We start from the raw sequence: 21,250 nt of genomic DNA, 5'->3' as shown, positions 1-21,250 counted from the left end.
TATGATGGTGTACCTCTGACAGCCTGTTTATATTGACAAGGTAAACTACTTTTACATTTGAAATGACAAGACTTCTTGCAGGTAATCTGAAAAAGCCTCCCCAAGCTCAGAAACGCTCATTTCCTTCTGTGCCAGTAAAAAGGCAATATTTTGTTATATTCGTATTGTCATTCATTTTGGCAGGATTTGCCCTCAGCAAAATACCACCCCATCTAGCCTACTATTAATTGACTGGATTTTATGTTATCATAATAACAATCCCAATATGTTTTGTATTCGTCATGTGTTTTTTCCGACTTCTGTCAAATTCCTTTTGCGTGGATCCTCTTCCAGGCACAATTGAGCATGCCACAAAAATTGATTTTAGTACTACCGTTGGTTTTAATTGACAAGACGGGGGTGTAACAGGAAACAGGGACGAACGTCGTTCTGACCAATAGATAGCGTGTGTGGGCGGGTTTAATACAAAGTTAGTGAAAGTGCAGGGGTGGGTGGCAGACTGGTGGATTGGAGAAATAAATAAAGCTATAGTCTTAGCCAACTGTTGCAATTTAATGACCTTCTAGTGTAATTAGCTCTTACTCTTTCGAAAATGGCATCGACCCCGGATGAGAGCGAAAAAGAAAAGGTAAGTCAGTTGGGTACAGCAGCGTGTGTTTAACAACCGTAACGTTAGCTTACTGGCTATCTGTTATGGAGCTAGACTAACCAGAGGGGCCGAACCCTTGCTAGTATAGTTAGCTGGTCTGGGTATAGTAGCCAACGCTAAGCTTCATACGTATTTATTTCCGTTTGCATTGAGAGTCTGTCCATGCACCTAAACCCCAATAAAACTGTATCTAAGAAATCGTTTACTTAATAATGTGTCACGAATTGTGTTTGTACATTTCAGCACCAGTCAACTGTTAGCCATCAATGACCTAGCTCACGCAAGCTAGCTAGGGAATGCTATCTGAATGCATTCAGCCATGGCTAACTTTACTCAGCCAGCTGGCCTAGCAGTTGCCAGTTTCGCAACTGAAACATTTCCTCTTTCCAGAAAACCATATGGCATGTTAATCTAGCTCGTATATTGTAGATACGTAAAAAGGGTCGCCATGCTAGCACAGTGCTTTTTTCATTTGTGAATACACCCTTTTTAAATTGGCAAGGCGATGGCTAGCTAGCTCACTAACATGCGTACGTGTTGCATTGTAAGGTTGGCTCGCTAAAATTGTTAAACACACAAGCAAGCAACGACAAAACAAACACTGGCTAGCTTGCAAAATTTCCCTCATTAAAAAAATTGTTACCAAGTCCATCCGCAATCTGAACCTGTTGTGAAATTATCCATCCATCCAATGTAGCTATGTGTCAGTCCCAAAATGTCCACATATAGCCAGCATGTACCGCAATTAATCAACCGGCCAGTTCAGGCTCACTATGCGGGACAAGTGCTTTCCTCTGAAAGCACTTGTCCCGCTTGTGTGACCCCTTGTGTTGTGTGATTTCACTTAATGGAATTAATTCACAGCTGTCAGATGAACTGCCTGTTTCATAATCACTGCGTGAACGTCAGGGGACATTTTATTAACACTGCAAACATGCCTGTCCTGTCTTGTTTTGCCTAGTCCAGCAGCTGATTACCTTTATCATGCTGTAGTCGTTTGTTGGTTTTATAAAGCACTGAAAAACAGATGCATATGGCCAGTGCTATATTGTATGCATATTGTATGTCATTTTTTTTGGGGGGGGGAGACGGCAACCTGTGGGGTGGCAGTAAGTTTTTTTGAGTAGCAGAATGTAGATGTTTTTAGCTTCCGGAGTGGGGGAGGAATCAGCTCTTCCATCTTTTGAGCAGACAGAGAGGCCTGACCACATGTACAACCTCTGTCAGAGAAGGCAGGATCTCTGGGGTAGGGTCCAACCGCACTAGGAAAGAGTCTTCACCTGACCTGAATCTGTAAGACCTGTTTTTGTAAAGCCTGTTTTTATCTGCTACCCGAGTAACACAGCGGATGAAGATGTTATTTTTGCTTTCAGCGTGCAACGCCTCTCAGCCACCTTAGCCATAATTTGTCAGTTACCGATATATATAGTACTGTGAAAAAGTCAGAGAGTGCCCTTACTTTTGTTTACTTTCCTGTGAAAACAGCCACTAAGTGCAAGTCATTTTGTCAATGTCAGAATATATGCAGCAAGCATATGTTTAACACAAAATAACACAAAAACCTCCACATCTATGTACAATATCAAATCTTTCAGTACTTAGTGTGTTCTTGCTTCGCATCTCAGGTGTCCATTTTCAGTGTACTAGTGCAAATTTCCTTCTCTTTTGTTTATTTCCTTTTCTCAGTAGTGTTTTTTTGACAGCTACACGTCCTTTCAGACCCATAGCACTGAGTTGTCTTCTAACAGTAGAATGATTGACAGAAACACCTGTGGATTTCCTCAGATCTGAAGCAAGAGTGGAGCTTGATTTTTGTTTTTTCCCCCCATCTCTCATTGATAAAATCTTTATGGTGATAATTTCAGTGTTCTACGAGTTCTTGCACGGGTGTTAGGAGTCCAATTTTCTCAGTGTCTTGCAATAATCTTTCGAACTACTGTTTTTGGAAACTCCTGTTTTTTTCAGTTTATTGGAGGCTTGTCTGTAATTTTATGTTAAATATGTTTCTTGCATTATTGCCTGTCCCTGGAAAAAATGGCCGATATAACTGGAAATATAATCAACAAAAGGGTGGTCTGTGACTTTTACACAGTACTACATTTATGAGGTGTTTGTTTCTTTGTCCTAATGGGTGGGGACAGAGAAACTGCTCCGCAAACATTTACTTGACATCCTGTGTTAAAGCCATTAGCTTGCTTCTGAAGTATGTCAGAGTAGCCTAAATGCATGTTGTGTGAGAAAGTGTCCAAACTAGGCTATGCATATGATATTTCTTGGTTGTTCAATTTTTTAGAAAGTTGCGTAACTAAGAGGTATTGCCCCCTACTATTTGATGCTTTATTTATTTATTTATTTATTTATTTATTTAATAGTTTTTTTTGAAGTGTTTGTCTTCATATATGGGTTAGTTATCTTTTATTTTATTTTATTTTACTTTTTTCAGATTGGGGTGGGATGGACCTGAACCTGGTTGCCTCAGAATTTAAAATCCCTAGAGTGGGAAATAGCTGCTCAGAAATTTCCACCAAAGTCTGTTTTTTAGGCTCCGCTGCAGTTGATCCTGCTCAGCAGTGTTTCTAGAAGATCATTCTGTTCTCTGAACCAGAGGTTTGAAGCAGTCTAGGATTTGATGCTCATGTACCGATCTGAATATTAAACTTTGCTTTCGTCAGTCTCGTGTAAAGCTACACTGTCTACATAGTCCCATGAATGCCACATGTGGGCGTTCTGTTGCACGGAAAAGGCATTTTTACAGTGACGTCCCCTCGTACGGTTGCACTGCCGTCTTTGTGCTTGAGAAGCAGCGGGGTGACACATCAGGCAGGCTGCAGGAGAACCGCGAGTGCTTCGCATGAAGGCGTGTCTTTGTCCCTCCGGCGAAAGCCTGCTGAATTCCTGCTGAGCTCTAGCCCGTCTCCAGATCCGTCCTCGTGTTGATATTCAGTTTCTGCTGGCGTTCAGCTCCTCTAGGCTCCTCGAAGCTGTCAGTCGCTGTCTTTGATCTCTCTGAATGTCGTGTGTGTGTGTGAGTGGGTGGGTGGGTTAGAAGTAATGTAAGAATGTCTTGCAAAGGTACACATTTAGTAGTTAATTCACTGAGCATACTAAGTGTGGGAATGCAGTAGGATCTTGCCAGTGGAAGGCATGTAGAGGACCACACACATATTGTTAAGGTCCTAAAGTGTGACACTGCTTTTTTTTTTTGTAGGTTCCCTCAGTGTCCGTCGACCTGAACCATGATGCCTCTCTGCTCATCGACATTCCCGACGCCCTATGTGAACGTGACAAAGTCAAGTTCACCGTCCACACTAAAGTAAGTTGACCTCTGACCTCCAGACTCCACCCTTCCTCTGGGTTTCTATGAGTAGTGCTCTGATTCCACACCAGGGTGATCTGACCTATGACCTTTGACCTTTTCCTCCTCAGATTTTTACATCAGCCACACTGTTGGCTGTAGGCTGACCTCTTTCTCTGATGTCAGATGTCATTAAATGCTTTGCTGTCCCACCCTTTCTGTAAGAGGACACCTGACACGGAGAAAGCTGGCTTTGTGTGTGTGTGTGTGTTTGCGTGCATGCGTGCGCCCTGCTCACTGCTTTCTCCCTCCCTGTTTGAGACTCTGACTGCGGGGGCTCTGTGTAACTGTCAGATTGTCTGACTCGCTATACCGCTTTCTCATAAGTTTCAGCTTCACCAAGCCACATTAAGGCGATAAAATGGACTCCTTTGGTTTTGTTCGTTTCGTTGCCGGGGAATGAAGGAACTCTCCCCTGAGACGGGTTCCCGCAATGCCTCACTCTCGCTCTGTGTCCTCAGACAACGCTGGGAACGTTCCAGAAGCCTGACTTCTCGGTGACCCGCCAGCACGAGGACTTCATCTGGCTCCACGACACCCTGGTGGAGACGGAGGATTACGCCGGCCTGATCGTGAGTGGCCAGAAAAGGGGCAATTTACCATATTTGATTTTGCACATGCATTGTGAAGGAATTGTTTTGATAATATATTTTATTTCAGTATTTATTCCATTTCCCTAAATAAGTACTACAGTGGAAATAAGATTTGTGTCCATGTTATGCTGTTCTTCATTCTTTTTTAATTGTTAATTTTACCCTAACCCTAACCCTAACTGTAAAATCAGTCAGTTGTTAAATCAGACAGAGATTTGCTTCCTCTCTGCTATGCCCCCAGATTCCTCCGGCTCCCCCCAAACCGGATTTTGAGAGCCCCCGGGAGAAGATGCACAAGCTGGGGGAGGGAGAGGCCTCCTTGACCAAGGAGGAATACACCAAGATGAAGCAGGAACTGGAAGCGTGAGCATCCGTCGACCTTTAACCCTTAACCTTTAACCTTTCACCTCAGAGCCTCAGAGAGTGAGAGAGACTGACCAGCTTAAACTCAGTGGTGTCTTTGAACAGTTAATATTCAAAGAATCATTCAAAAATGGGGAAATACGTTTGCCTTTTCTGTGTTTTTGTGTCTTAGTTATGTGTATATGTTTTCTGGAACCAACGTACATCTGAGCAAATATGTTACCTTAGCTGACCACAGTTTTGGAACCGCTGTGGTTCATGAGAGGGTTTGATTGAATCATGAGAGAGAGAAACACGACCTGCAGTAGCCTTCATGTTATACTGTCCATAGACATTTACTCCATTCAAATTAAACACTGCGCTAATCTTATTCTGTCCATGTAATTGCATATGTTGCAATACGTTTGGTGTAAACTTGTACCTTTGACTACTACTAAATGTAGGCCTTACTTTATATAAAGTACATGTTTGTGCTACACCTTTGCCCTTGTCAGGTTTTATTGTTTTCCTGTGCCATGCTATGTTTCCTAAAGGATAATGTTCATGCAATTGGTATGCACTTATTGTACATCGCCTTGGATAAAAGCGTCTGCCAAATAAGTGTAATGTCACGTGAATTTTATTGGGCAAAATGGTTTTAGTATTCCCTTGTCCTTATGAGGCCTGTTCTGTCTGTAGGGAGTACCTAGCGGTGTTTAAGAAGACCGTGCAGGTCCACGAACTCTTCCTCCTCCGCCTCTCCTCTCACCCCATCCTGAGCAAGGACAGAAACTTCCAGATCTTTCTGGAGTACGACCAGGATGTGAGTTTTTATTCATTTTAAGTGAGCTAAATAGGGTGAATCAGCATTCGTTTGGCGAATTCCAGCTGCTCCTCAGAGTTAGTAAAGGACGGCCAGGTTTTTGAGCCTGAGAACACAAATAACTTTATATCCAGAACTACTACTGCAGTTAATATGCATCGACACTGATGTGCCACACATGGAACATTATGTTTTTCTTTTCTGTAAAGGTAAGCTGTTATATTGCCTCAGGGACCATTTGGGGGTTAAGAGGAAAAACTGTTGGGACAAATACAGTTACGTAAAGGAACCTGTTAGCCGACATCCTAAAATAGTCGAAATGCCTGTCTTCATCTAGGATTAAAATGCCCCTGCTTAACTAGGCTAGAACATATTCGCCGTTTTTTCCCCCCTTGTTCGGTTTATGTGACTGGCGGACAACCTTCTTTTTTCTGTTCACATTGTTCTTTAACAAAAGTAGATCTAAAATTGTTTCCTCAATAATTTCCGTGGCTGCCACCAGATTTTCACACATGTAAACATCGGCAGTTTGGTGTTTCATTGCCACAGAGACTATAAACCCCCCCCCCAGGTTTTAAAATGCAAAATGTTGTGCAACACTTTCATTTTGTTTTTGCATGACGCTTGTTGAAAGGGTAGTGCAACGAGGTATAAATCAGGCTTTATAATTCACCAATCGCATTCTTCCCCTGACAGAGTAACCAATTGCTTTTCTCCAGCTGTTAGTTTAGTTCTTCCCCTGATGGTCTGGTCTCATCCACAGCTCAGCGTCCGGAGGAAGAACACCAAGGAGAAGTTTGGCGGATTTTTCCGGAACATGGTGAAGAGCGCCGATGAGGTCTTCATTTCGGGCATAAAGGTCAGCGAAGTTGGATGATGTTGGTGTGTGTTGGATGCTATTCTCCAAGGTTAGCTGGAGAAAAGTGTTCACTGAAAATGCTAATAAGACCAATATTTTCATGATCGCTGAGTTGGCTAAAATGTCAAACAGAAATGGTGTGCATGATTCCATTTTGAACGCTGTGAGATGGTGATTTGTTTCTGGTGTTCTAGATGCTGTAAGATGGTGATTCGTCTGATGCTCTGTTTGAGCACTGTACGATGGTGATTAGTTTCTGTTGTTCAGAATGCTGTATGATGGTGATGAGTCTCTGGTGCTCTCCTGTAGGAGGGGGATGAGTTCTTTGACCAGGAGAAGACCTTCCTGCTGGACTATTTCGGCAAAATCAAAGACTCCACTGCCAAAGCAGAGAAGATGACCCGCTCACACAAGAGTATGAACTAAATACACAAACAACACAGTCTGCAAGCAGTGTGTGTGTGTGAGTGTGTAAGCCTGCAACACACTGAAATCTTTTTTTTTTTTCTTTCTCAGATCTGGCAGATGACTACATTCTGATATCTTCTACCTTGGCCAGCCTATCAGCAGAGGACTCCACAGCACTTAAAGGGTGAGTCCTGAACACTGATTGGCTGACCAGATACTGGCCTGTAACATCACTACTATTTTGTGCAATTAGTCAGGGGGAATGCCTGTAGGTGTGGCCAGCTCCTCCCTTCCCCTTCCCCTTGGCTGCTGTGCAGATGCAGTCATTGAATCACTCTGCTGCAGCTGCGCAGTCTGGCTGCACAAGTGCTCTGACCTCCAGTGTATAACGCTCAAGTGCACCAGCACCCGCCATTAATAATGTAAACTCATAGTAATAAATAATGTTAAAGGCAGTTAATTCTAATCAACGCTGAAAGGTGTGTGGATTGCTTGAGTTTTGTAAGACCTCCTCTATCTTTCCAGGTATCTGATGAAGTTTTCAGACCTTTTGGAGAAGCTCAGGGTAAGAATATTACATGTGTGTCAGTGCACATAGACAGCACACACGTGTATCCACACTCATGCTTTGTGGTAGTGGCTGACTGGCGTGGGCTTGCTGTGTGTTGCGACAGAAGGTGGAGGCGAGGGTGGCGTCGGATCAGGAGCTGAAACTGACGGAGCTGCTCAGATACTACATGAGAGACATCCAGGCTGCCAAGGTAGGCCAGCCGGAGCCCAGATTTCCCCGAGAGTGTGTGATTCTGAGAGCGTCTGATTCTGAGAGCTGAAGATGAACACTTCTGAACATTCAAAATAAGAGAAGAAAGGGGTCACGTTTTAAAAAAGGAAAAGCAGTCTCCACTTAAATAACAATTACCTTACCCGAGTTGGAAAGAAGGTTTGTACAGTCTCATTCAGGTGCACTAAATGGCACAGGGGGTTGTGTTCCCTAAGTCTGTGCATCAGGAAATGGTGTAATTGTTTGGAAGCAGCCTTTGGTGGAACTGAAATCACATCTTCATTGTTTCCCTCAGGACCTGTTATACAGGCGCGCGCGTGCCCAGGCAGATTATGAGAATGCCTGCAGGGCGCTGGAGAAGGCTCGACAGAAGGGCAAGGACGTGCCCCAGGCTGAGAACCTCCAGGAGCAGTGCCTGCAGAAGTTTGAAAAGCTCTCTGAGTCGGGCAAGAAAGGTATGGCAGCTTGGGGATGCGCCACAGACCTTATATGGGCAGGGCTGGGCCACAGACCTTATATGGGCAGAGACTATATATGGGCAGGGGTGGGCCACGGACTATATATGGACAGGGGTCAGCGCTGGAGGCCCAGTGTAACCTGTGGAAACCCAGTGCCCAAAACAAGGCCTCTCATCTCCCTGCAGAGCTCACCGGCTTCAAGGCCAGGAGGGTGGTGGCCTTCCGGAAAAATCTGGTGGAGATGGCCGAGCTGGAGGTCAAGCACGCAAAGGTGAGTTTTAGGGCCATGGTGCCAGAGAGAAGGGCTCTGGTTGGCCATGGCTCCAGAGAGAAGGGCTCTGATTGGCCATGGCTCCAGAGAGGAGGGCTCTGATTGGCCTTGGCTCCAGAGAGAAGGGCTTTGATTGGCCATAGCTCCAGAGTTTCCTAAAATTAACCCTGCTGGCCATGTAAGTGAAAGGAGAATGAATTTTCCCTGTTGTGTGTCCACAGAACAAGACCACTCTGCTGCAAAGTTGCATAGAGCTCCTTAAATCCAACTGAGACTCCCACCCCACCCCCCCACCACTGCCCTCGTCAGGCACACCCCGGTCACCCCCGTGAGGAAGGACCCCAGGCTGCCCGCCTCCCTGCAAAACCAAGTCCAGAGTTTACACCCCCACACCGCTGTACTTCAGGTCTCACTGTTTACACCCGCTCTGTTTCCATGCCAATCAGGGGTCTCCGTGGTCACGACTGCCCCGGGGGCGGAGCTTCCAAACCACCAGTAGCTGTAGGCAAGGGTCCAGCCTGCTTCTGAAACTTCTAGTAGTTATTGTCATTTTCTTTAGGACATTTTTTCATTTGTCTTTAGATTTTCAATCATCTCCTGTTTTTGCTTAGATTGTGGTGATTAAGGTGATTATGGTGCATTCCCCCCAGTCTGGCTCCTCTGCTCACATAACTCTCCTGCAAACCGCCAGAGAGATTGCAGAGAGGTGAGATTTTTAGCGATTCCCCATGCGCCCCCCCCCCCTCCTCTTCACCAGCTGGGGCCATTTCCTCCCTTATAGGGACCAGAGAGGTGCGGTGGCAGTAGAGCACATCTGTCTGGGGGGCTTTTCGTTCTTACAGACGTCCCCGTGGGTTGCATGACATTAGCAGAGTAATTGTGTGGGAAGGAATGGCTCGGTCAGTGTTTTTTTTTTGTTTTTTTGTTTTTTAAATAAAAGTGAAGAGAAGTACAGTTACGGGCTTGGAGAGTGAAAGTCGGTATGAAAGACGTTTGAAACCAGTACCTGGAGAAGTAAAAATAGAAACGCAGCTGCATCTACCCTGAGCTGTGACTGCTGCACCACCGCCATCACAAGTCTGCTTATGAATATTTTTCTCTTTGATGAAGCAGACCTGCGCTGCAGCCCAAAGTTCTGATTTTACTTCGGAAAGAAAACATGCTGATGGCCTTCAGTAGGAACTGTGTTACTGTGGTGACGATGGTGATGATGATGTTAATGATGATGATGATGTTGCCTTTTGATGAGAACCTGTCATCCTTAAAGAAACTGTCCTATCTTTCCCCCAAGTTGTCTTAACTGAGAGACACAGTAGCAGAGCAGGGTGCTTTAAATCAGCGTAGTGGCACTGTCCACATTCAGTGCTTTGTTAGAGCGTAGTTCCAGGCTACCCTGCAGACCATAACCTGCTAAATATAAACCCTTTTTTTGTTTGTTATTTAATGAATGATGAAATGCTACGTTATTGTCAAACGTCATGGTCAGTAGTCATCCACTGTTGCCCGGCAATCACTGAGCATGCTCACAGCGCTCCTGCAGTGTTACCACGGCGTTGAAAAAAAACCTTGAGGAAATGTTTCAGTTTGGTTGCCTTAACGTTTTGGTTCCCCCAGAAAGGCCAGTCTGGTGAGAGAGAAGCACTTGACCCAGGCCTAGGGCCCACAACACACTTTGTATAGTAATATATTAACACTTTATTTTAATACGAATAAAGTCAAAGTCAATTTGAATTTCATCCTAATATATGAACTATTTTAAATATATTCAGTTAACTAGAACATGTCAGTTATTAACATTATATTTGTAATTTTTTTGCATATATGGTAGAATAATTTGTAAATGGTCGTATAAATGCATTCTATGAAATATGTATGGAGTTGCATATTTGAAAGTGAATGTGGCAATAATTTTGTAATGAGTGGCATACAGTTTGACGGTGTGCTATCAAATTCATCCAATTTTTCCATTTCCTGAAATGTGTTCAATAAATCTTGAAATGGTCTTCATGCTTTAAATTCACTCCCCCTCGCTTTCTCAGCCCCGAACCACAAGGGGGTGACGTGCGTCTCTTCACAAATTTATGAATAAAGCACAAAACAGTTTAACTTTAAATATGCAAAATGTTTTACACTAGCAAATAACAGAAAACTAAGAGTAATAATGTGATAAATGTATATAAGTGTTAAATCTGAATTAATGTTTTATAGTCTGCACCAGCTTGTTGAATCTGAATATTAAAATCATGGGACTTGCAGTGCTAACATTGTGGACAGTGAAATGGATCTGCAGATGGAAGTTCTTGTGTATTTACACTTTTAAAAATCGTTCTTCATGCTGTCGTCTTTCTCTGACGCATTGACACCATTTGCTTTGCGTACGCAATCAATCATGGACCAAATGCAGGTTCTCTGATATAGTACCGGATGTGGCTGATTGATTGTTTGAAATAACAACGAAAAAGATGGATGAAATGTTAACTGCAGGGACTAATTGATTGCCATAGCAAAATAAAGCTGTATTTTTTGATAACTGAATGTAATTCTGAAACAGTCTCTAAATAACCACACGGTGTTCCTCTGACAGTTTGTGTGTTTTTAGTGTGCAAAAACGACAAATAAAATTGTCCTTTCCCAATGCAGTCGTGTGTTCTGTCACAAGATCAGGGTTGGGATCGTTTGCATGGAATTTTTTATGATGGTTGAAGAATCGCCTTTGAACATTATCTGCATTTCATTAATAAGTTAAAATAAACTTGCTGAACTGACTGAAGCTCAAATAAAGTTTACCCTAAGCCCTGGTCCCCGCTGTCCCATTACTCCTTCAGAATCCTTGCAAATAAATATGCATGCAATTTTAGAATTTGTGAATTCCCCGTGGAAGTGCCTGAAGTCTGTAGGCATTTGCCCTTGGAACGCACCACCCTGATGTTCTTGTGCCATTGTGGGGTTTGCTGGGTTTTTCAGCACCTGGAGCTGCTGCTGACGGGCAGTACCCGATTCTTCTCTGCTCCCGCTCTGTCTGCTCGGTGGCTTCTAGCTTTGTGGTTCTGTGGTTCTCTGATTCTGAGTGTCCCCTAAATGTAGCGTTAAAGCCTATGGGACGCACAACTGCCCACACGCACATATTATCTCTGAAAGGCTGAGGCCAATCTTCTCTGATCTGTACATGGGACCCTTGCAGTGACACTCATTCACCAACAGGGTGCAGTGTTGGACCCACTGTATCTGACCCAGTGATAAATACACATCTGAAAAGACTCGGAGCTCCTTGTTTTTTTCATAATCTGTTCCTTTCTTTATCTGTTATTGCTACTGTCATTTTAGCAAACCTAATTTTTTTGAGGTTACTCAGAATTCAATTAAGGAAAAAAAAGTTTATGAAATACATATTCAATTTCAGTGTCCGTTTCACAGATGCAAATTTAACCTAGTCCTAACCCAAATTCAATTTTGAGTGGAGATTTTGTAATGCGCTGAGAATTGATGGCTCTCCGCACTGCTAGGGGCAATTTAGTCACCCACAATGCCCTGCTTGTTCTAGAAGCTTGTTCAGTTGAAATATTGTTTGCTTTCCTTCTTCCTGTACATATTTATTCTCTCTGTACCGGTAATGCTAATTCTACATTCTGTCTCTGAGAGGGAGATCCTGCTCTGTTAGCTAGCAACTGCTTGTTTGTGACATCCTGCTCCATTAGTTAGCGCTTGTTTGTTTGGGAGATCCTTCTCTGTTAGCGTTTGTCAGTTTGTGAGATTCTGCTGTTGGTTAGCACCTGCTTATTTGTGAAAGCCTGCACTGTTTGTTTGTGAAATCTGTGAACTCAGAGCTCGGTTTCCTCCTGGTGGAGTTTGTTTGGTGTAGATTGCACTGTAGGGCACTTTGTTATGATAATCCAGCAGATTGTGTTACATGGCTCTCTGCTTGCTCTGCTGGGATATCTATACCCGATGGAATTTGGTTCTGCTAGTGTCCTGGAGTGGGAAGTGGAGGGTTCCTGTGCCTTTTGTGTTTTGGGACTGTGGGAAAATGCAGTGCCTCGCCAGCGCTGGAAGTGGGAGGGGTCGCAGACGGCTGCTGATGGGACACGTTAGCTTCAGAACCCCCCCTCAGCCACGCCTCCTTGTGCCCCGCCCAATTTATGGACATGTCAGGAAGACAAGCCTCCAGTCACTTGGTCCGGATATGTATACAATCCCTGAGAATACCAGAGACCTGGAAAAGGTCCAATTGTCCTGTAACATCAGGCCAAGCGTATTTCAGGAATCTGCTAAACTTTTTTATTTGAGCCTGATTTTAGGTATGGGTTGTGTTTCATGGTGAACTTTGGAGGGGAGGGGCCTGTGGCTGGTACACAGTTGGACAGGCTTCATCTGAGGCCTACAGGCTTCATTTATTCAGACTATAGTTTATGAGATCCTCTCTTTGTCCATGAGCTAGCCTCTCCAGCATTCAGTCCCCCACCCCAAATCCTGATCCATAAATAGCAGTCCGAGCAACTAGGCAGAATTTGGTGAAATGAGGGGAAGTGACTGTATGTCGAATTATTCCAGGAATGGCAGACTGTTGCTATGGTTCGCAGGAAATCCTTGCTTTAACCCCTAGCAACCAAATTAACAAGAGAAAAAGTACTACTTGTGGCGACCGAGAAACAGTGTAGTTTCAAGTATGCAATGTTCTGTATATGCTACCAGTAATCTGTGAATAAAACTGAAGCAGCTTTTAATTTTTAAGTGCCCTTTTCCTCTCAGTGTCCAGTGTACAGTCCTTCTAGTTACAGTGAAAAGTGCTAGTTATTTCTGGATATTTGTGAAATTTTGTTGTATTAACAATGCAAACGTACTGTACTGGAGGACGTGTGTCAGTTTACTGAAAGTCAAAAGTTAGAAAGGCCCAGCCCCTCATACAAATAAAGAAATCTGTACAGACATCCCTTTGGAAGTGTTCTTGACTGCTTGCCCTGAGAAAGTAAAGAGTTTCTTTGCCTCCTGCAATTCCCACAACGCCAGACCCCGTGTGTGTGTGTGTGTGTGTGTGTGTGTGTTCATTAAATCCTGCACTAACCCTCCCGTTTATCCCAATGTATACAGCACACAAACCAGGACATAATGTTCACATTTTGCCTAAGAACACAGATGTGATGCAAGCGTGTGCATCTCCTCAAGCAAACTGCAGGACTTGGACCCTGAAATATAAAGCAGTTAGTTTAGCACAGTCTCTCCTCTCCTGTATCTGTTTCAATATTCCTGTTACCCATTTGGCTACATTTTCATTATCTCTCCTTATAGACACGTGGTCTGTAGAGTGTGTGTGCAGGCGTGCGTGCATGCATGCGTGTGAGAGAGAGTTTATGTGTCTGTATGCGAGGGTTCACCTGTGTGTGTGTGTGTGTGTGTGAGTACATGTTGCTCTGTACCTCACCAATATTACCTGTGGTTTTGAATTACCAAGAACCTCTCCTCACACAGACGTGTTGAAATGAGCAGAGCACACAGCCCAGTCTCCCCGTGCTGGAGCCACACAGTGAGTCTGTGAACAGCACTTTCTGCACAGACGTTCTGGAAAGCCTTCACAGGCTGAGCACGCCTCTAAAGGTCACTTTCTCCACGACATTCTCCCGCCTGTCGCTACAAAGCCCGTCTGCTCAAGCGTTGCCTATTTTAGACATGCGTCCAGTAACCAGGGTAACAGATGCGTATGGAATATACAACACAACATTCTTAAGTTCTCTCAGGTTGTTACTGCACTTCTGGAAATCAAACGTGATTGTGTAATACTAGGATGCCACGATATAATCTTGTTGGAAAACCATGTAATTGGGCTTTACAAGGTTATCCAGAACTATATATTCTGAGGTCCACTGTTATGTTTATTGTTACAGGACATGTTTTTGACCTTTTATTTAACCATTTTATTTATAAATCTTTTTTTTAAAGTTCCAGTATTTTCTGATCCTTTAATTTGTCTTCTGTGTATTTCAGAAATAATGCTGATGGGCAGTAGTGATGTAATGTTGAGAGACAGGATGTGATGTAATGCTGAGTCTAAAAGAATATATTTCTCATCAGATTATTATTATTGATTTTTTTTTTTTTTTTTTGGTTTTTAAAATATTTTACCCTCCACACTGTTAAATAATCAGGGTACTATGAATGTAAAATGAAATAAATAAAAAAAATTTGACTACTACTACTAGACCAAAACACACCTGATTATAATATTGCAAATACTTCAGTAGCTTAGGGTTGGCAAGGGTAAGTAAGTGGCAGTTTGCTTTAATTCTAGCACTGGGACAGTGTCTGATCCAACCTGCCAGTTCAGTCTCAGTCAGAGAGAAAAGGCCTGTATGTTACATAACTGAGTCCCAGGGGGCGCTCACTGTAACACAAGCCTGTGCTCAACACTGCAGGCTGCTGCGCTGTCCATAGCGACACTCATGGCTGTCTCAGGTAAAAGGTAGATGAGTGGAAAGACAAAGGTTATCTGATCTGCCGCTTCACCTGTTTTCCCCTCCCATTCCCCACCCATTTGGAACGTTTGATCCCTGTGGTAGAGCAAGCAGAGGTGCCGCAGCTGTGTACAGGGACTGCGCATACTGCTCAGACAGAGCGCAGAGTGCAGGAGCATCCACAGGGGGAGCCGGTGAGTGCTACGGTGACAGCTGTCCACCAACATCGAGGTAAATTTTACACAAGTGAGTGATCCGCTATTTTCTTTTCCAAACGGTAAATGAGAAGCCACCCGGACAAAGAACTATGAGGCATCGCAGTGGCTACCAGGAGAACCTACCAAGGTTCTAGAACTGTGAAGTTGGGAAGAGTCATCTGCAGCTGATGATTCTGCAACAATGGCATTTGGCCAATCAGTGGGCAGCATTGCTGGCTACACCCTCCGGTTCCTGTTTGGGTTTGCTCTGTATCTAGCTAAGCAAACAGGGAGAAAAAGTAGTCCCCACAACTAGGTACAGTACGGTGTTGTTGGTAATGGAAATGTTAACAGAACCAGGTCTTTGTTTTGGGTTATTGGATGGTGCAGTAGAAAAGCACATTTGCATTCTCTGCGAACCAGCAGGCTATGCTGCTCTGGCCACAGGGTTATCGATAAACTCCTTTCAGACCGTCTAATGGTGTTCCATGGATCATTACTCCAGGAGGTCTTTCAAACATCCATCCAGTTCTGATGATTGTGAGGAGATTGTGACTCAACATTGAGAGAATGACTCATCTGAACGGTACACTCAACACAGACGTCTGTTGTGGAGAAACTTTTTAGCTCTCCCCAAAAAAATGACTCTTAGCTCAACTCAAGTGACCAGGCTTGCAGTGAGAGTGACTCAGAAGTTACTGCTCTTCATACTTTTGAAACCATAAAAATCTCAGTTGCCCAAACACTGTGGCCTAATGCCACCTGATTTCAAAACATTCCTGCTAATTCCTGAGAATTTTCAAAGAAACATACAAAATGAACAACCAAAGATAGATACTATATGTTCTGAAAATAGATATATATTTTTTTCAATGTTCAGCAATATGCAGCAATATTTCATAAAATGTAAAAATTTTTTTAGTTCAGTCAGTTCTTTCCATTCTGGCCCATCGACAGTAACCGTCCTGAGAAAATGGAGCATCTGCCAATGTAGTAAATTATGAAATGTTTAAATAACTACACAGCAAAATATGCAACAATATCACAGAGGCTGAAAGAGTTTGTACAGCTCTTCCAGGCTGAGCCAGATGCATTATAAATATTTAAAGTTTTATGGGACCAGCTGGAGGGGCCTGTCATGCTACGTTGAACTGGGTAGGGGACACTTCTTGGGTGGGGGGGGGGGGTGTATGCGGGTTGTGTGCCAGCACAGTCAGTGTACAGGTCAGTGAGTTCGCAGGTCTGGTTAGGGTGCCACCTCAGTCACTGTGCAGGTCTGGTTTAGTGTGTCCTGCACTGCCATGACCTGGACACACAGACACACTGAGACTCCTCATTGAACATAATCATCACCCAAGATGAAATGCCTACAAGTACACAGCAAAATGTGGGGCACAACATGTTCTCTGTCTGAGTTTAAAGTACTCTTTCAGAGTTGATTTTACATTGACCATTTTCCTGTGTGGCGGTAGTGCCAACATCGAAAAACAATAATCAGGATATGGACAACCAGACTAAGGGATGGATTATATTAAATACTAAATCTAATTTGCAGTTATAGGAAGCAAACCACAGAAAATTTGAGGAAATTTAAGTGAGAGAGAGTCAAGATTCTCTCTTCAGACAAGCGAAGGTATCAAATTGAGTGAGCTTCAAAGAGAAGGGTCTGTGGGCAGACTGTGATAAGGAGACTAAACATGCAGGACCCTTTGGAGCTCAGAGACACAAGGTTAGGGGCCCTGTAGTGTGGGACAGGCTTGTGCCTTTACCATATTATGCCCCATTGGTGGCAAAATATACCCTTTCTGTGAGACTAAGAGCTAATCTGCAATTAAAATCAGATCAAATATTTTCCACTAAACGGGGCCATTCACGTTACTACTTCAAAGCATTTGCTCACTGTTAAAAATGTGCTCCTCCCTCCCCCCCCCCCCAAAAAAAACGTGTACTGACTAGTTTCTCTGATGTAGGCGCTAATGATTAACGGGAGCTAAGCGCTTCCCGGATTTGAACATCCTCCTGCCAATATATATTTGTCCAGCAAACGCGTGTCATGCGTGTGGAGCAGAGAAGTGGTGCTGGTGGACTGAGCAGACTGTTTAACCTGCAGGTGGCTGTCAGGGTCGTGCTGCGGTGGAACTCAGCACTGTACGCATCGCTGCCGCTTCTTAACCAATCACACGGGGCAGTGGAGTGGAATCTCGACCTGTTTGTAATAGTCAGCAATAAAACTATTGCGGGATTAAGGTTGTGGTTTAACCCCACTGTCTTATTTATTTACTGTAAAGCCTGTGTTTGCATATGGAAAACATTTGGTTATTCATGATTATTTTAAAACTATTTGTTAAAAACATGAGGCCCCAGAGTACTTTTTGACTGTTTCTAAACCTGATTCATTTTCATCAAATTCATATTATGGTTTCCCACAGCAAATTAAAAATATTGTGTAAATATAGATTAATCCATTGACAGATAAACATAGCTAGCTCTATTAAACTGACATTAATTATCTCCACATTATCAGTTTTTTTGTCAGTAACTTACTATGCTGCTCAAGATAGCTATGGCAACTGCTTAATGAAGAGGCACTCTTGAGAAAATTATGAACTACTTAAGCTTCAGTGTTCTTGTTGGCAGGGTGCATAATTACCAATGACTTCTGAACTCTGAGATGAGAGTCACCATGCATGAGACATACAGTACAGCAATACATAATTACCTGGGACCTGAATGTACAGCCTGGCCAAAGACTATAATGACTAAATGAAGCCTTTACTGTACATTCTAATAGCTTTCGCTTTATTTTACATGTGATCTACGCCAACCTTCCACTGTGCAAAGTCCATCGGGAATCGCCAAAATTGGGACAGAAAAGTGTACTCCGGTTACCATTTAAACCCAAAATATTTTAAAGGGACAGTTCATTTTCTTGGGCTTTTGATAGTGGCTGGTATCAGCCATTTAAGATTTGTGGGATAAAGCATAAAAACTCGCTTCAGGTAGCTCCAGCGCGGCTTGTACAAAGCCAGCATGCCTCCAGAAGCTATATGTATGTGTATTACCTGATTATTCTTTAAAAATTACATTTAATGTTATTTTCTGTAGAAACTGTTTCCCATGCCACATGCAACGTGAGACTGCTATGGACAAGTAGTACAGGCACGATAGTAAAACTGATACAGTAATTGTGTTTATAATTGTGAAAAAATACTATTAAATTAACCTGCTCATATGTGCTACTCCTGGAAGCATCATATCATGAAACAAGCTGCTTTGGAGTTTTTTTTAATGGGTTTTTTTTGTTTGCTTTTGAACGATTGCCATGAATTCCTGAATGCCCTGATACCAGCCACTGTAAATATTATTTATCCTCTGAAACTTCTGTTAATAACCATTTCACATTAAAAATCAAAAATTTATACTCTGAAATGATTTTTTAAAATCCCAGTAGTTATCCTTTGCAACAAACTGCTTTCCTGCTCTTCTATTGACTTTTACAAAATCATTTACATTTTCCCATACATATTAATCTGTATTTTCTGCCTGGCTCTTTGGTTATAATTATGCATGACTCCCTGCACGACTTAAAATACATGCATGTAAATGAACTGTGCTATTAAAAGCAGAGAGTTTCGCAACCAAACTTCTGGCACCTGAAGAGTATATTTTGACACGTCAGTAAACTGGTTTCTACTGAGCCATGTTAGCGCTCATGATTCGGCAGTGCTGGTGTGGTGCTATCCTCTTGCCGTTGTGTGAAACTCACATTTGGCACAAATTGTGGCTTACGACGCAGCTGCAGAAGGATATGAAGCATCAGTCAAGGAGTTTTCAGCACTTGCATTCAGAGCACTGACTTCATTTTAAGAGGTTCGCAGGCAGCCCTGTCATTAAGGGCTTCTGGGAAATGTAGTGATGTAGTAATGTCATATATTTGAGACTGGACAGGGCAGGACCTGTATGCCCCTGAGATGCTGAGATAGAGCAGACAGTGGCTGACTGTGCAAAGGAACAGTGGCTGACTGCGCAGAAGAACAGCGACTGACTGTGCAAAGGAACAGCAGCTGACAGCACAGAGGAACGGTGGCTGGCTGAGCAGAAGCCTGTGGTCCTGAACTGGAGGAGGATGTTGCACTGATGGGAATGGTATGCAGTTATAATTTTCAAATAAAAAAAAAAAGAAACAAATTAGAAATAAAAAAGACCCTACAGCTGAGCTTCCTATTAAATACCTATTAAATGCTCTCAGCCATCAGCCCCAGTTCCAACCATGCCTGCCGCCACCCACACACTAGCACGATTAAATCAAACAGACTAATATAACTGATTGCACATTTATACCTCAGTTAATTAGCCCTCAATTAAGGTACCGAACGTTTAAGTGAGGACATTGTTTTATTGAATGATCTTCGGTGTAAAACAAATATGATTCATAAATAGAGTACATATGGAGTATGAAATGAGGGGCCATATTCTATTTGCACAGAACAGGAGGCAAGACTACACAATGGTTTGCCTTGTCCAAATAGATCATTTTGTACAGCAGGAAAATCAAATATTGTCCAAAGGCATGTCTATATTCAGGGTGAGATAACACACACTGAATTTAAAAAATTGAAATCCTTGGATACAATGTGTGTTATTTCATGTTTAAACAGGAAAATTAGCCAATTAGAAGCCAGTGAATAAAATCAGCTTCTCATAGTAGCCTATTTCTAAATGCACTAGGAGGTCTTCGTGGCCCTAAAACACTTGTGGGTGTGATTATTGTTGCTAACAGTCAATGCAGATGACAAGTAATTGGCAAAAAATGTGAAATAAAAACCCTGATAATGCCTTGAGGAACCTTATTGCTCCCTGACTTCAGCCTGTCACACTAATGTGTAATATGTAGCTGAATATGATTAATTAACCTTGAAGCAATAATGGCACAGATGGTTTTTGTTCTCCCCCTGCAAGTGAGCGGTCGAAACTATGAGCTTCAAGAAACCGATATTACCAAATGGCAGGGTCATGTTTTCGCTTCCTACATGTCTGTCCTTTTGTGGTTTACAGCTCTAGAACTGTGCCTACGAAAAGGCTTCCGACAAGCCGTATGGTGAAATTTAATTCACAAGGTCAACAATAATGTTTTTCTCTTGTCAGGCACGAGGGCCCACCCACTCTGCAGTCTCTCAAACTGCAGCAGTGGCCCATTATTCAGGCAGCTGCCTCGATAGCGGTCATGCTAAGCCCTTTGTACAGTAGTTACAGTAGTTTCACCCTGAGATTTATCGTGATTTCAAGAGCTATTTCTTCCTCCTCTGTCTCTCATTGAAATGTTCAATAAAGTTTAATCATCCTGGAAGGAAATTGCATTTTTGGGTGCTCAACAGTGTTTGAGTTTATGACTTGAGCTCTTTCTCAGTCTTATCATTTAATTATGATTGACAGCGGGTCCATTTCCCTCAGACCTGTCAAATAATAATAGCGGCGACACATGACCTCAGCCCTTCATCACGGTAATAGAGTAACAGCTCGCAGCTTATGAATGACAGCTATAAACAAAATAAAATTTAGCGGTCGTTCTGCAGTTTTCTGTACAAGACAGGGCTCAAGATTAATAAAAACAAATCGATCTGCAAAGCATCGGCCGCAGGCCTGGCTTCGTCGCCCCGGGGATCAGCTGACAGAAGATCAGCTGACAGAGGAACGGCTGAAGACGGCGCTCTTGGTTTAGTGCTCGCAGGAGAGGTCCTGAGAGGGAGAACCTGTTTTGGGAGGCTCCGCATTCACTTATTCTAAAATGCCAGATGATAGAGCAACGGGGGCAGCAGCTGCTCTCGTCACGTGAGCGATAGGGATAGGGAAGTGACCATTCAATCACCTCTTTGACACCTTTAACTGGAATTTTTTTGGCTTGAGTCCCTGCCCCTCAAAATGTCTGTGCACGCCCCTGTCCAAATAGATAAGTAATACAGCCACCTCCATGGAGTGTGGTGCCAGTGGGCCTGACCCATGTCGGGAAGTCAGCAGGTAGTTCAGTATTCCTCCCACAGTGTCAAAGTTCCCCTTGGTGAGGGATTTCAGGA

General features: G+C 43.2%; 1 protein-coding gene across 1 annotated transcript; it reads left to right on the top strand.

Moving 5' to 3' along the window:
• The first annotated feature begins 451 nt into the window (after nt 1-451).
• On the top strand, nt 452-11,174 carry LOC135245509 (sorting nexin-5-like). Its single transcript, XM_064318594.1, has 13 exons — nt 452-628; nt 3,858-3,962; nt 4,466-4,576; nt 4,839-4,960; nt 5,639-5,762; nt 6,526-6,621; nt 6,931-7,036; nt 7,138-7,213; nt 7,555-7,594; nt 7,704-7,790; nt 8,106-8,265; nt 8,454-8,539; nt 8,761-11,174. Exons 1-13 carry the CDS (start codon nt 593-595, stop codon nt 8,809-8,811), a joined length of 1,200 nt encoding a protein of 399 aa, XP_064174664.1. The 5' UTR covers nt 452-592; the 3' UTR covers nt 8,812-11,174.
• Nucleotides 11,175-21,250: the final 10,076 nt, after the last annotated feature.

This window comes from Anguilla rostrata, chromosome 2, assembly GCF_018555375.3.
Source record: "Anguilla rostrata isolate EN2019 chromosome 2, ASM1855537v3, whole genome shotgun sequence".
Lineage (NCBI taxonomy): Eukaryota > Metazoa > Chordata > Actinopteri > Anguilliformes > Anguillidae > Anguilla > Anguilla rostrata.
This window is presented reverse-complemented; position numbering and strand designations above follow the sequence as displayed.

Excerpts from the sequence above, each read along its gene's own strand:
- LOC135245509 (XM_064318594.1), top strand. The coding sequence starts at position 593 with ATGGCATCGACCCCGGATGAGAGCGAAAAAGAAAAG. Across the intron at positions 6,622-6,930 it reads TCTTCATTTCGGGCATAAAG|GAGGGGGATGAGTTCTTTGA; the intron begins GTCAGCGAAGTT and ends GCTCTCCTGTAG. Across the intron at positions 8,266-8,453 it reads CTCTGAGTCGGGCAAGAAAG|AGCTCACCGGCTTCAAGGCC; the intron begins GTATGGCAGCTT and ends ATCTCCCTGCAG.